Source organism: Bufo gargarizans, chromosome 1 (genome assembly GCF_014858855.1).
Source record: "Bufo gargarizans isolate SCDJY-AF-19 chromosome 1, ASM1485885v1, whole genome shotgun sequence".
Classification (NCBI taxonomy): domain Eukaryota; kingdom Metazoa; phylum Chordata; class Amphibia; order Anura; family Bufonidae; genus Bufo; species Bufo gargarizans.
Genome location: NC_058080.1, coordinates 460,580,921 through 460,596,365, shown reverse-complemented (window position 1 = coordinate 460,596,365; position 15,445 = coordinate 460,580,921). Strand labels below are relative to the sequence as shown.

The following is a 15,445-nucleotide window of genomic DNA, read 5'->3' as shown; positions in this document are numbered from 1 at the left end:
TTTCAACTTGGTGAAGGCCTCCTGGGCCTCGGGTGTCCAGGAGAAGGGGACTGCCTTCTTGGTGAGTTGGGTGATTGGTGCTATGACCTTGGAGAAGTTCCGGATAAACTTCCGATAGAAGTTGGCGAAGCCAATGAATCTTTGTATCTCCTTCTCGTTTTTCGGAACGGGCCAGTTTATCACAGCTTGGACCTTCCCCGGGTCCATACTTAGGCCCTCTGGGAGATGATGTATCCGAGGAACTGAGTGGTGGTTCGCTCAAACTCGCATTTCTCTAGCTTGATATAGAGAGAGTTCTGTCTGAGCCTCTGCAGTACCCTGCGGACGTGTTCGCGGTGCTGCTCGAGGTCTTCAGAGAAGATCAAGATGTCGTCCAGGTAAACGACTACAAACAGATCCAGCATGTCCCTGAGGACGTCGTTAATGAAGTGCTGGAAGGTTGCGGGAGCATTGCAGAGTCCGAAAGGCATGACCAGGTACTCGAAATGACCATAACGTGTCCGGAAGGCGGTCTTCCATTCGTCCCCAGGGCGGATTCGGACGAGGTTGTAGGCCCCTCGAAGGTCGAGTTTGGTGAAGATCTTCGCTTCCCGGAGTCTCTCAAGGAGTTCGGAAATCAGTGGGAGCGGGTACCGGTTTTTTACGGTTATGTCATTAAGCTTTCTGTAGTCTATGCAGGGACGCAGGGAGGAGTCTTTTTTCTCTACGAAGAAAAAGGGGGCTCCCGCGGGAGAGGTGGAGGGCCGGATGAACCCCTTCCTCAGGTCCTCGTCCAGGTACTCTTTCAGAGCCTTGAGTTCAGGCTCTGAGAGGGAGTAGATACTGCCAAAGGGTATTTCGGCCCCGGGCAACAGTTCTATAGGGCAGTCGTAGGGTCGGTGTGGTGGCAGCTTGTCTGCGTTTTTCTTGTCGCAGACATCCTAGAACTCGCTGTATTGAGGGGGTAGCAGATCCTTGACAGATAGTTTTGAGATGGTGGTGTCTTCGGGTGGAAGGACGGGTTTGTGGGAGCAATTTAGCGTGCAGAACTCGGATGGGAATCGTATGCAGCGGGTTTCCCAGTCCACCGAGGGGTTGTGGGTGGCCAACCATGGGATGCCCAAGATCACTGGGAACTTCGGGGAGGCGATCAGAGAGAAGTGGATCTTTTCACGGTGATCTGGTTCTATGAGGAGTTGTAGTTCGGTGGTCTCGCGAGTGGCCGGCCCCGAGGAGAGTGGGGATCCGTCGACGGTTTCCAGGTCAACGGGGGCTGCCTTGATTGTCAGTGGAATATTCTTTTCGCGGGCGAAGGTTAGGTCCATGAAGTTGCCCCTCAATCTCGATGAGGATGGGGACGATGAAGTGGGATCCATGAGCCGCCGTGTTGTTATTTTCAGGGGCTGCTGGTGGGGTTGGAGTCTGTGGTTGCTCCTTTAGTTCCGTGACGGCAATAGTCTTTCGGATCTTATGAGGACATTTGATGGCAAAATGACCCGGCTCCCCACAGTAGAGGCAGAGGTTTTCGGCCAGCCGTCTCTCCTTCTCAGCTGTGGATAGAGACCTACGTAGAGCGTCGACCTGCATAGGTTCAGTTGCTGACCGGGGGTCGCGCTGGGCGGTGGAAGAGAAGGAATAAGTGGGTCTGTGGTCCAAGGACCAGAGTCTTTCTTTCTTCCTCTCGGAGAGTCTTTGATCTATCCGGATGCATAACTGAATGAAGTCATCCAGATCGTCCGGGGCCTCAACTCTGGCGAGTTCGTCCTTTATTAATTCGGACAGGCCTCGCCGGAATTGGCTCCTCTGTGCCGCTGGGTTCCAGGTGGTGTCCGTGACCCAACGGCGAAACTCAGCGGTGTATTCGGCGACGGAGCGTCTCCCTTGCCGCAGACTATGTAGTCGCGCCTCGGCTGTCGCACAGCGGTTGGGGTCGTCGAAGACTTGGCTCATTGCGGTGATGAAGTTGTTTAGGTTGTTCAGGAGCTGACTGTTAGTCTCCACGTATGGTGATGCCCATGCTAATGCTTCATCCGTCAGGAGATTGACCATGAATAGCACCTTCTTCTTCTCTGTGGTGAAGGGGGCCGGGTACATCTGAAAATAGATGCGGCATTGGTTTAGAAACCCCCGATACTGACGTCTATCACCGCCGAATCTTGGTGGGAGTGGCATGCGGGTGTCTGCAGCCGTGCCGCGGACGTCCAGGAGTTGCCTCTGTAGTTCAATAATCTCGCTCTGTTGGCTTTGGACTACGACTTGGAGCTGGGCAAATTTCTCCTGATATGTAGTACCAAATTCTTGAAGTTCAGAGACCTGCTTACGCAGAGTGGCCATTGCGGACTCCATAGTGCGGCTGATTATTCTGTAACAGTCCTACAGACTCACCTGTGTCAGAGGACCGCTGGCTGGAGGTAGGAGTGGAGCCCAGTGGCAAGGACCGCAGGCAGGTAGTAAGCGTGGTCAGACAATCCGGATGGCAACGGTGGTAGCAGTTCAGTAGGTAGGGATGAGGCAGAAGAGTAGTCGGTAGGCAGGCGGTGGGTCAGGGCAGGCGGCAGTAAGCGTGGTCAGACAATCCGGATGGCAACGGTGGTAGCAGTTCAGTAGGTAGGGATAAGGCAGAAGAGTAGTCTGTAGGCAATTCCTGGTCAGCAGTGGACTTCCAGCAGTAGCAAGAGCAACAGATGAGGAGAAGCTTGATCAAGGCTCAGGAGCTCAATAATCAGCAAGCTAGAGTGCAAGGGGCTGGACTTATATAGGGAAGTACCAGGTGTGGGGAATCAAGGGTGATGAGCAAGGCTTGGCAAGACTGAGGTTAACTAATAGGTTTCAGGGAGGAATGTCCAGAGAGGATGGTAGCCTAGTAAGCAGGGCTACTGCCTGGGATGTGGCTGGTCACGGTTTCGAATCCCGACACTGCAGCAAATATGTGTGAGCCGTCTCTATTGATGTTTTGTAGCTCCCTGGTTTGGCGTGCAGTGAAGGGAGTCTCCTTCTCGGTGGCGACAGAGGTGCCCTTGATGTAATTGTCTTAGGTGCAGGGAAGGCAATGTCCCTAATATTTGTGACACCATTACCCATAGGTGCAAATATATAGAATAACAGAGTAGTTTACTGAAAATCACTTGTTTTGAGGTAGGTATACTAATTTATTGCCATAGAAAGAATTCACAACTAGGTGCTGCCTCCCAGGTGGGGGTAGGATATTTAAAAAATTTCAGTGCTCTAGTCACAATATTTAACTTTAGGCTGACCCACACTATATCGGAGGCAAGTGTCTGCAGGCCATCCATGGAGGCAAGTGTCTGCAGGCCATGCACGGAGGTAAGTGGCTGTAGGCCAGCACGGAGGAAAGTGGCTGCAGGCCATGCACGGAGGCAAGTGGCTGCAGGCCATGCACGGAGGCAAGTGGCTGCAGGCCATGCACGGAGGCAAGTGGCTGCAGGTCATGCACGGAGGCAAGTGGCTGCAGCATTAGGACACAGGGCCCATTAGACAACGACAGACACAGAAGCAGTAAGCCAGGCACGGTGGCCACGAGGTACAAGGGCCATGTCAGGAGTCCACTCAATAAAATTTTTCTTAGATAAAGGAAATCAAGTCAGACATAACTAAAACAGGTTGCTAGACCTAAAAGATTCAAGTCTGCAACCTTGTCAATTCAATGCAGCCTGAAAATTGTTTAACTCCACAGCCACTCTCACTAAAGAACCAGGTCATACTACTATCGCCTGAGTACCCATTCAGATCCACACACAGATTCTCAATTAAGTAATTGGAACTGTTGGGGCAATCCAGCTGTTTAAACACATGCATGGTTTACTTACCTGACAAAATGTTTGCATGGTTTACTTACCAATCTTGGAGTATGTGCTGCCAAAGCAAGCACCAATATTGTCATGCAGCTTCTGCCAACACTTGCATAGAGCATTGGTAAGGTGAGGAGAAATAACCCCATTCCATCTGCTGACTGTTTCAGGCACACTGAGGCGTGATCCTGCTGTACTCCACCAAGAAACAGCAGATCTAAGCTCCATAAACCCATAGCTGTCCATAGTGAGGTAACCACCAGCTGCATTACTCACTTCATAGGGGTTAGGAGCAAGCCAGGGGACCTCCAGCTTAGAAGTTACTGGCACGGCTGCTTATAGGGAAGGAAGGATGAGAATGAACCCACCAATCGAACCCAGGCCGTCAGAGAACCAACCTGTTGGCTCCGACACCGCTAAGGGACCGCTACCTCGAGAGGTGTTAGCAAGGCTATTCGAGAACTGGAAGGAGAGTCCAGACATCTCTCGATCCTAGTCCCAGCCTTAGGCCCCGAAAAGTTCTTGTAGAATCTCTTCAACCCTAGAACAGGGAACCTCTCTACGTCTATCCCCTGTAGGGACAGATAGAACACTGGCGGGTAGAGGCTGGAGGGACCTTTTTAACCTCTCTTCTTCCTGTCCCAAGAAGGTCAAAGGTGAAGTTCCTCCTGTGGTGCTGTCATGAGGGATGAGTTGGAAAAATGTTTTTATGAATAAAAAACTAAAAAGTAAAAATATATAAAAATTAAAAGAAAAAGAAACATAAAAATAAAAAAATAGACATCATAGTTATACCAGCGTGCAAAAATGCCTGTACTATTAAAATATAAAAATTTTTATCCCATACTGAAAACAGCAAAATGGAAAAAAATGTCAAAATTCATAGTTTTTGGATTGCTTCTCCTCCTACAAAAAATGTAATAAAAAGTGATCAAAAAGTCATGCATGGTATCACTGAAGAGTACAGATCACCCTGCAAAAAATGAGTCTTCACATAGCTCCACACACATACAGGTCCTTCTAAAACAAATTAGCATATTGTGATAAAGTTCATTATTTTCTGTAATGTACTGATAAACATTAGACTTTCATATATTTTAGATTCATTACACACCAACTGAAGTAGTCCAAGCCTTTTATTGTTTTGATATTGATGATTTTGGCATACAGCTCATGAAAACCCAAAATTCCTATCTAAAAAAATTAGCATATCATGAAAAGGTTCTCTAAACGAGCTATTAACCTAATCATCTGAATCAACTAATTAACTCTAAACACCTGCAAAAGATTCCTGAGGCTTTTAAAAACTCCCAGCCTGGTTCATTACTCAAAACCGCAATCATGGGTAAGACTGCCGACCTGACTGCTGTCCAGAAGGCCATCATTGACACCCTCAAGCAAGAGGGTAAGACACAGAAAGAAATTTCTGAACAAATAGGCTGTTCCCAGAGTGCTGTATCAAGGCACCTCAGTGGGAAGTCTGTGGGAAGGACAAAGTGTGGCAGAAAACGCTGCACAACGAGAAGAGGTGACCGGACCCTGAGGAAGATTGTGGAGAAGGACCGATTCCAGACCTTGGGGGACCTGCGGAAGCAGTGGACTGAGTCTGGAGTAGAAACATCCAGAGCCACCGTGTACAGGCGTGTGCAGGAAATGGGCTACAGGTGCCGCATTCCCCAGGTCAAGCCACTTTTGAACCAGAAACAGCGGCAGAAGCGCCTGACCTGGGCTACAGAGAAGCAGCACTGGACTGTTGCATGTCATTCGGAAATCAAGGTGCCAGAGTCTGGAGGAAGACTGGGGAGAGGGAAATGCCAAAATGCCTGAAGTCCAGTGTCAAGTACCCACAGTCAGTGATGGTCTGGGGTGCCATGTCAGCTGCTGGTGTTGGTCCACTGTGTTTTATCAAGGGCAGGGTCAATGCAGCTAGCTATCAGGAGATTTTGGAGCACTTCATGCTTCCATCTGCTGAAAAGCTTTATGGAGATGAAGATTAAATTTTTCAGCACGACCTGGCACCTGCTCACAGTGCCAAAACCACTGACCATGGTATTACTGTGCTCAATTGGCCTGCCAACTCTCCTGCCCTGAACCCCATAGAGAATCTGTGGGATATTGTGAAGAGAAAGTTGAGAGACGCAAGACCCAACACTCTGGATGAGCTTAAGGCCGCTATCGAAGCATCCTGGGCCTCCATAACACCTCAGCAGTGCCACAGGCTGATTGCCTCCATGCCACGCCGCATTGAAGCAGTCATTTCTGCAAAAGGATTCCTGACCAAGTATTGAGTGCATAACTGAACATAATTATTTGAAGGTTGACTTTTTTTGTATTAAAGACACTTTTCTTTTATTGGTCGGATGAAATATGCTAATTTTTTAAGATAGGAAATTTGGGTTTTCATGAGCTGTATGCCAAAATCATCAATATTAAAACAATAAAAGGCTTGAACTACTTCAGTTGTGCGTAATGAATCTAAAATATATGAAAGTCTAATGTTTATCAGTACATTACAGAAAATAATGAACTTTATCACAATATGCAAATTTTTAGAGAAGGACCTGTATATACTAAAAAGTTATTTTTTCAAAATTTTTTTTTTTTTTTTTTTTTTTACATAATATGTGGTATTACCAGATTCGTACTGACATGGAGAATGAAAGTAACTGGTCAGTTTTATGGTATAAGGAACGCAGTAAAAACAAAAAACAAAAAAAACTGTTCTAGAATTGTGTTTTGTTTCCAATTTCACCCTATTTATAATTTTTTCCCACTTGCCACCACATTGTATGCAAATGTCAATAGTGCCATTAAAAAGGGCATCTTGTCTCACAAAAACAAGCCCTCATACATCTATGTAAACATAGAAATTAAAAATGGTTTTTGGAGGGCTGCTAGTAAAAAACTAAAACTAAAAAACAGAAAATCACTCGGTCATGAAAGGGTTAATATTTATTAAATACATTTTTAAAAACTGTGATATTAAAGATTAAGACACTTTTCCCATGTATCACACAAAAAAAAGTATGAAAATGTCTGAATTTCTCAAATAGCATGGATGAATGAATAAAAAAATTATTGAAAAGTTTTATCTACCCCACAGTCAGGTTTTCCTTCTTTGTCCATTCCGTTTTTTTTGTTTTTTTTGCGCCAAAAAAATGGAAGTTACTCTGTGTGCATTCCGTTTCCATATGACCTTATGTCCATTCCGCAAAAAAATAGGATTATGGACAAGAATAGGACTGTTCTATAAACGGGACAACTGTTCCATAAAATACAGAATGTACATGGACGTCATCTGGTTTTTGCGGACTGCGAAACACATACGGTCATGTGCATGAGCCCTGATACAAAAAAAAAGCTACAACTCACCCCACAAAAAAACATGGAAGGACTGAAAAATAAAAATGTTACAGCTCTTTGAAGCGGGGAGGGAAAATGAAAACATTGCAGCCAAAATTGGCTTGATAATTAAGGGGTGAGGCACTAGATTAACCAAGTACCTGCCACTTGCAATGTAGTTTATACGACTAGAGAGTGTTATAGGTGAGATGGACCATAATGAAGACTTAGCATTTTCAGATTCCATACATGAATTGCATTGTATTTCCATTATATGTTAAAGGACAAATTACTGCAATAACAGTACATTTGTAACTGTGTAACTCATACTTAAGTAAATGTAGCTTCTTTGACATTCTCCAAGGTTTACTTCTAATAACGGAAATTAATTTTTTCTTATCTTCAACTTGCTTCATTATCCTTTCTCTTTCGCTATCTGATAAACTTTCCTCTGAACTTGAAGAAGATGATGAAGAGGAAGATGATGAAGATGAACTGGAAAAAAAAGCAGAGACTGAATGTTTTAAAAAACGAAGAACACAATTACTCCATAATAACAGCGTTTTACTCTATTCACACAAGTATTTTTCTATTTTACATTTATTGCTTTTTTTTGTTATATGAATTGCTTTAAACAATGAATTACATAGATTCAGTCAACAGAATACATTCAGAACTTGAATTTCTAAATATCAATTCAAGAAAAGTTGAGTGGCTGATCGATAAACTGTATCAGCATTTTCTTATTTTTCACCTACTTTACGGGACGAGGATTAAGACTTTGTTGACCACCTCACCTAAGACAGCTCAGGCTGTTCCTTTAAGCCAAGTTCACATGTTTTTAGCATATTCAGCAGCTAGATATTATATTTCATATACAGCTTATGCTGCATAATCACCATTGATTGTGAACAGGGACAAAGGGTGTTCATCCAAATTTAATCAAGACACTGTGTGAGCCCACCCTGTGTTCAGTCTCGAAAACACATAGGGGGAGATTTATCTAAACTGATACAAAGGAAAAATGGCTTAGTTTCCCATACAAACCACTCAGATTCCATGTTTTATTTTCAGAGCTCCTTTGGAAAATGAAAACATTAATCTGGTTGGTTGGAAAGAGCAACTAAGAAAGCTCTTTTTTGCACCAGTCTTGATAAATCTCCCCATAGTGTCCTTCTAGCATGTTGACAGCTGTTTATATTATAATAATATAGTTCTGTAAAGTACAATTTTCCCCATTTTGAACTGTTATGAATGAAAGATCATACCTGCTACCTTTTCTCTTTTTATTCTTATCTGCTGGTTTATTTATATTTCTCCCTTTGGTCTGAACTGCAGTTTTTTCATTGTTTGAATCTTTTTTTGTTGTCTTGGTGTTGTTGTTTTTTATGTACTTTTGTACCACAGTCCTTTTACTTTTCTTTGTTTCCACAGCCTCATCCTCAGATTCTGTTTCAGTCTCTTGGTCATCTTCTACTTTTTTAATTCTTGTGGATTTTCTCACAATTCTCTTTCTTTTTGGCAGATTAAAGTTATCATCGTCATCATCTTCACTATCATTGTCAACAAATTTATCATGTCTTGTCCTCTGGTACTGTATTTGCTGTCTGTTTAAATTTCTTGTTTTAGAATCTATACAAGGAAGAAAAATAAAACAAAAAATGTCAATGTAAAATGTACAAGAAGGTAAGCCTTCACCATACCAGTGTCAAAGTATACAAAAAAAAAAAATTCATTTGCACTTCTATAGAAAAATCATTTAAAGGCTATGGGCACCTGTGACTGTATTCTTTTAGTATTGCATTACACTTATTTTGGGCAAAAAAAAAAAAAAAAAGGTACTCAGCCTTCAGACTGTTCTGTCCTCTTCTTACTGAAATCCATCAAAGAGCTGAATGCAGCCCTGATCTCCTGAGAGTTCATAAACACTCACTTAAAGGGAACGTCCCGATGACAAAAAAAAAACACAGAGCAAAGATCGGGCGATACCCAAGAGACACATTATTAAAATGACGTGAAAAACTGCTTACCTATTGGTGTTGTAAGTAGTCACAACATCTTAAATGCATGTTATACCTATGAACATTGGATGTGAGGCTTGTCAGCTGGACCTGGTCATCCACATAGGAATGGAACACAAACCAGAAAGAGGGAAAATTGTAGAGCAGAAATCCAGAAAAAAAAGACATATATCCAGCGCTTCCTCTAAAAGTCAATTTTCTGAAGAAGGGTCAGTGCCCCAAAACATGTTATTGGACTTTATTGCTTTTATGTTTTTATGCCTCTACCAATGAACTTTTAATTTGAATAAGACTACTTTCACACTGCCGTTTTGGTTTCCGTTTGTGAGAACCGATCAGTTTTGCCCTAATGCATTCTGAATGGATAAGGATCCGCTCAGAATGCATCAGTTTGCATCAGTTTGTTGTTCCGCCTCCATTCCTCTTTGTAGGCGGACACCAAAACGCTGCTTGCAGGTCCTGCAGAAAGAAAAAAGAAGAGGATACCGGCTGCACGATCAAGGGGATAAGGTGAGTTTAGTTTATTATTTTTAACCCCTCAATGGCCATTTTTTTTAGCATTCCAGCTGACAAGCCTCACATCCAATGTTTTTTTTTTACCATTCTGTTTTAAGAATGCTATTATTTTACTTTATAACCATGTAACGGAAATAATAACGTGAAGTTCGGGTCCCCATTGACTTTAACGGGGTACAGGTTCGGGGTCAAGTTTGGCTCTCGAACCCGAACTTTGACATAAAGTTTGGCTGTGACCGGCAAAACCAAACTTCCACAGGTTCACTCATCCTTAATTATTTGCCATTCAGCGGTGCAGTTATATATTATAAAGCCCTTTTTGGCATGTATTAGTGGCAAAACAATATATATTATTTGCCGTTCAGCGGTGCAGTTATACACTCACCTAAAGAATTATTAGGAACACCTGTTCTATTTCTCATTAATGAGATTATCTAGTCAACCAATCACATGGCAGTTGCTTCAATGCATGTAGGGTTGTGGTCCTGGTCAAGACAATCTCCTGAACTCCAAACTGAATGTCAGAATGGGAAAGAAAGGTGATTTAAGCAATTTTGAGCGTGGCATGGTTGTTGGTACCAGACGGGCCGGTCTGAGTATTTCACAATCTGTTCAGTTACTGGGATTTTCACGCACAACCATTTTTAGGGTTTACAAAAAATGGTGTGAAAAGGGAAAAACATCCAGTATGCAGCAGTCCTGTGGGCGAAAATGCCTTGTTGATGCTAGAGGTCAGAGGAGAATGGGCCGACTGATTCAAGCTGATAGAATAGCAACGTTGACTGAAATAACCATTCGTTACAACCAAGGTATGCAGCAAAGCATTTGTGAAGCCACAACACGCACAACCTTGAGGCATATGGGCTACAACAGCAGAAGACCCCACCGGGTACCACTCATCTCCACTACAAATAGGAAAAAGAGGCTACAATTTGCACGAGCTCGCCAAAATTGGATTGTTGAAGACTGCAAAAATGTTGCCTGGTCTGATGAGTCTCGATTTCTGTTGAGACATTCAAATGGTAGAGTCTGAATTTGGCATAAACAGAATGAGAACATGTATCCATCATGCCTTGTTACCACTGTGCAGGCTGGTGGTGGTGGTGTAATGGTGTGGGGGATGTTTTCTGGGCACACTTTAGGCCCCTTAGTGGCAATTGGCCATCGTTTAAATGCTAAGGGCTACCTGAGCATTGTTTCTGACCATGTCCATCCCTTCATGACCACCATGTACCCATCCTCTGATGGCTACTTCCAGCAGTATTAGGCCCCTTTCACACGGGCGAGATTTCCGTGCGGGTGCGATGCGTGAGTTGAACGCATTGCACCCACACTGAATCCTGACCCATTCATTTCTATGGGGCTGTTCACATGAGCGGTGATTTTCACGCAACACTTATGCGTTGCGTGAAAATCGCAGCATGTTCTATATTCTGCGTTTTTCACGTAACGCAGGTCCCATAGAAATGAATGGGGTTGCGTGAAAATCGCAAGCATCCGCAAGCAAGTGCGGATGCGGTGCGATTTCCACGCATGGGTTCTAGGTGACAGTCTATTCACTGTATTATTTTCCCTTATAACATGGTTATAAGGGAAAATAATAGCATTCTGACTACAGAATGCTTAGTATAATAGTGCTGGGAGGGTTAAAAAAAATAAAAAAGTTAACTCACCTTATCCCCATGATCGCCTAGTTCCCGGTCGGTCTCTTCTTTAGCTGTGACTAAAGGACCTGTGGTGATGTCAGATCACATGCTCCATCACCATGGTGATGGACCATGTGATTGGAGCATGTGATCTGACATCACCAAAGGTCATTCAGCCCAAGCCCACAGCTAAAGAAGAGACCGACCGGGAACTACACGATCATGGGGATAAGGTGAGTTAACGTTTTTATTATTTTTTTAACCCTTCCAGCGCTATTATACTAAGCATTCTGTATTCAGAATGCTATTATTTTCCCTTATAACCATGTTATAAGGGAAAATAATAGAATCTACAGAACATCAATCCCAAGCCCGAACTTCTTTGAAGAAGTTCGGGTTTGGGTACCAAACATGCGCGATTTTTCTCACGCGAGTGCAAAACGCATGACAATGTTTTGCACTCGCGCGGAAAAATCGCGGGTGTTTCCGCAACGCACCCGCACATTTTTCCGCAACGCCCGTGTGAAACCAGCCTAATGCACCATGTCACAAAGCTCGAATCATTTCAAATTGGTTTCTTGAACATGACAATGAGTTCACTGTACTAAAATGGCCCCCACAGTCACCAGATCTCAACCCAATAGAGCATCTTTGGGATGTGGTGGAACGGGAGCTTCGTGCCCTGGATGTGCATCTCTGAAATCTCCATCAACTGCAAGATGCTATCCTATCAATATGGGCCAACATTTCTAAAGAATGCTATCAGCACCTTGTTGAATCAATGCCACGTAGAATTAAGGCAGTTCTGAAGGCAAAAGGGGGTCCAACACCGTATTAGTATGGTGTTCCTAATAATTCTTTAGGTGAGTGTATGTTGTAAAGCTTTTTGTGGCGTGTATAAGTGGAAAAAAATAAGGGCCTATTTGCCGTTCAGTGGGTGCAGTTATATGTTCTAAAGACCTCTTTGGCGTGTATTAGTGGAAAAAATATTTATATTATTTGCCGTTCAGCGTTACAGTTATATGTTCTAAAGCCCTTTTTGGCGTGTATTAGTGGCACAAAAAAAAGTATTTGCCGTTGTGTGGTGAAGTTAGAAAATGACATTGCTTTTTGGCGTGTATTAGTGGCCAAAAAATTGATATTTGCCGTTCAGCAGTGCAGTTACAGTCATATGAAAAAATTAGGACACCCTTTGAAAGCATGTGGTTTTTTGTAACATTTTTAATAAAAGGTTATTTCATCTCCGTTTCAACAATACAGAGAGATTAAAGTAATCCAACTAAACAAAGAAAACTGAAGAAAAGTCTTTTCAAGATCTTCTGTAAATGTCATTCTACAAAAATGCCTATTCTAACTGAGGAAAAAGATAGGACACCCTTGCCCCTAATAGCGAGTGTTACCTCCTTTGGCTGAAATAACTGCAGTGAGACGGTTCTTGTAGCCATCTACCAGTCTTCGACATCGGTCTGAGGAAATTTTACCCCACTCCTCAATGCAGAACTTTTTCAGCTGTGAGATGTTTGAGGGGTTTCTTGCACGTACAGCCCTTTTCAAGTCACCCCACAGCATCTCAATGGGATTCAAATCTGGACTTTGACTTGGCCATTCCAGGACTCTCCATTTCTTCTTTTTCAGCCAATCTTTGGTTGATTTACTAGTATGTTTTGGGTCATTGTCATGTTGCATGGTCCAGTTCCGCTTCAGCTTTAATTTTCTAACTGATGGTCTCACATGTTCTTCAAGCACCTTCTGATACACAGTAGAATTCATCGTGGATTCTATGATGGTGAGCTGACCAGGTCCTGCTGCAGCAAAGCAGCCCCAAACCATGACACTTCCACCTCCATGCTTCACAGTTGGTATGAGGTTCTTTTCTTGGAATGCTGTGTTTGGTTTACGCCAAACATGTCCTCTGCTGTTGTGTCCAAATAATTCAATTTTGGACTCATCTGTCCAAAGAACATTATTCCAGAAGTCCTGGTCTTTGTCAACTTTATCTCTGGCAAATGTCAGTCTGGCCTCGATGTTTCTCTTGGAAAGCAAAGGTTTCCTCCTTGCACACCTCCCATGCAAGTTAAACTTCTACAGTCTCTTTCTGATTGTAGAGGCATGTACTTCTACATCAACAGTAGCCAGAGCCTGCTGTAGTTCTCGAGATGACACTTTAGGGTTTTTGGAGACCTCTTTTAGCATCTTGCGGTCTGCTCTTGGGGTGAACTTGCTGGGGCGACCAGTCCTGGGCATGTTGGCAGTTGTTTTGAAAGCCCTCCACTTGTAGACTATCTTCCGGACAGTGGAATGGCTGATTTCAAAATCTTTTGAGATCTTTTTAAATCCCTTCCCAGACTCATAGGCTGCTACAATCTTTTTTCTGAAGTCCTCTGACAGCTCTTTTGCTCTCACCATGGTGCTCACTCTCACTTCAACAGTCAGGAGCACACCAAACTAAATGTCTGAGGTTTAAATAGGGCAAGCCTCATTCAACATGCAGAGTAACGATCTACTAATTATGTGCACCTGGTGTGATATACCTGTGTGAGATCTGAGCCAATTTAAGAGGGAATACATGTGAGGGTGTCCTATCTTTTTCCTCAGTTAGAATAGGCATTTTTGTAGAATGACATTTACAGAAGATCTTGAAAAGACTTTTCTTCAGTTTTCTTTGTTTAGTTGGATTACTTTAATCTCTCTGTATTGTTGAAACGGAGATGAAATAACCTTTTATTAAAAATGTTACAAAAAACCACATGCTTTCAAAGGGTGTCCTAATTTTTGTATATGTTCTAAAGCCCTTTTTGGCATGTATTAGTGGAAAAAATATATATATTTGCTGTTCAGTGGTTCAGTTACATGTTCCAAAGCCATTTTTGTGCGTGGATTACTGGCACAAAAAAAAAGTATTTGCTGTTGTGTGGTGAAGTGATAAAATTACAGCCCTTTTTGGCGTGTATTAGTGGCAAAAAATAGATATTTGCCGTTCAGCAGTGCAGTTATATGTTCTAAAGCCCTTTTTGGCATGTATTAGTGGAAAAAATATATATATTTGCCATCCAGCAGTGCAGTTATATGTTCTAAAGCCCCTTTTGGCGTGTATTAGTGGAAAAAATATATATATTTGCTGTTCAGCGGTGCAGTTACATGTTCTAAAGCCCTTTTTGGCGTGAATTAGTGGCAAAAAAATATATATTATTTGCCGTTCAGCGGCGCAGTTATATGTTCTAAACCTTTTTGTGGTGTGTATAAGTGGAAAAAAATAAGGGCCTATTTGCCGTTCAGCAGTGCAGTTATATGTTCTAAAGCCCTTTTTTGCGTGTATTAGTGGCAATAAAATATATATTATTTGCTGTTCAGCGGTGCAGTTTTATGTTCTAAAGCCCTTTTTGGAGTGTATTAGTGGCATCAAAATATATATTATTTCCGTTCAGCGGTGCAGTTATATGTTCTAAAGCCTTTTGTGGAGTGTATAATTAGAAAAAAGTAAGGGCCTATTTGCCGGTCAGCGGTGCAGTTATATGTTCTAAAGCTCTTTTAGGCGTGTATTAGTGGCTAAAAAATATATTATTTGCCATTTAGCAGTGCAGTTATATGTTCTAAAGCCCTTTTTGGCGTGTATTACAGGGAGTGTAGAATTATTAGGCAAGTTGTATTTTTGAGGATTAATTTTATTATTGAACAACAACCATGTTCTCAATGAACCCAAAAAACTAATTAATATCAAAGCTGAATATTTTTGGAAGTAGTTTTTAGTTTGTTTTTAGTTTTAGCTATTTTAGGGGGATATCTGTGTGTGCAGGTGACTATTACTGTGCATAATAATTAGGCAACTTAACAAAAAACAAATATATACCCATTTCAATTATTTATTTTTACCAGTGAAATCAATATAACATCTCAACATTCACAAATATACATTTCTGACATTCAAAAACAAAACAAAAACAAATCAGTGACCAATATAGCCACCTTTCTTTGCAAGGACACTCAAAAGCCTGCCATCCATGGATTCTGTCAGTGTTTTGATCTGTTCACCATCAACATTGCGTGCAGCAGCAACCACAGCCTCCCAGACACTGTTCAGAGAGGTGTACTGTTTTCCCTCCTTGTAAATCTCACATTTGATGATGGACCACAG

At 42.5% G+C, this 15,445-nt stretch overlaps 1 protein-coding gene across 1 annotated transcript in view; it reads right to left on the bottom strand.

Moving 5' to 3' along the window:
• The window catches only part of LOC122927845 (transmembrane channel-like protein 2-A), a 113,369-nt gene that overhangs the window by 78,088 nt on the left and 19,836 nt on the right, over positions 1–15,445 (bottom strand). The window contains exons 6-7 of the mRNA XM_044280128.1: positions 8,399–8,762; positions 7,461–7,625 (exon numbers count right to left, since the gene is read on the bottom strand). Of these exons, the coding sequence (XP_044136063.1) occupies positions 7,461–7,625; positions 8,399–8,762 (529 nt within the window). The remainder of the gene's footprint in view (positions 1–7,460; positions 7,626–8,398; positions 8,763–15,445) is intronic.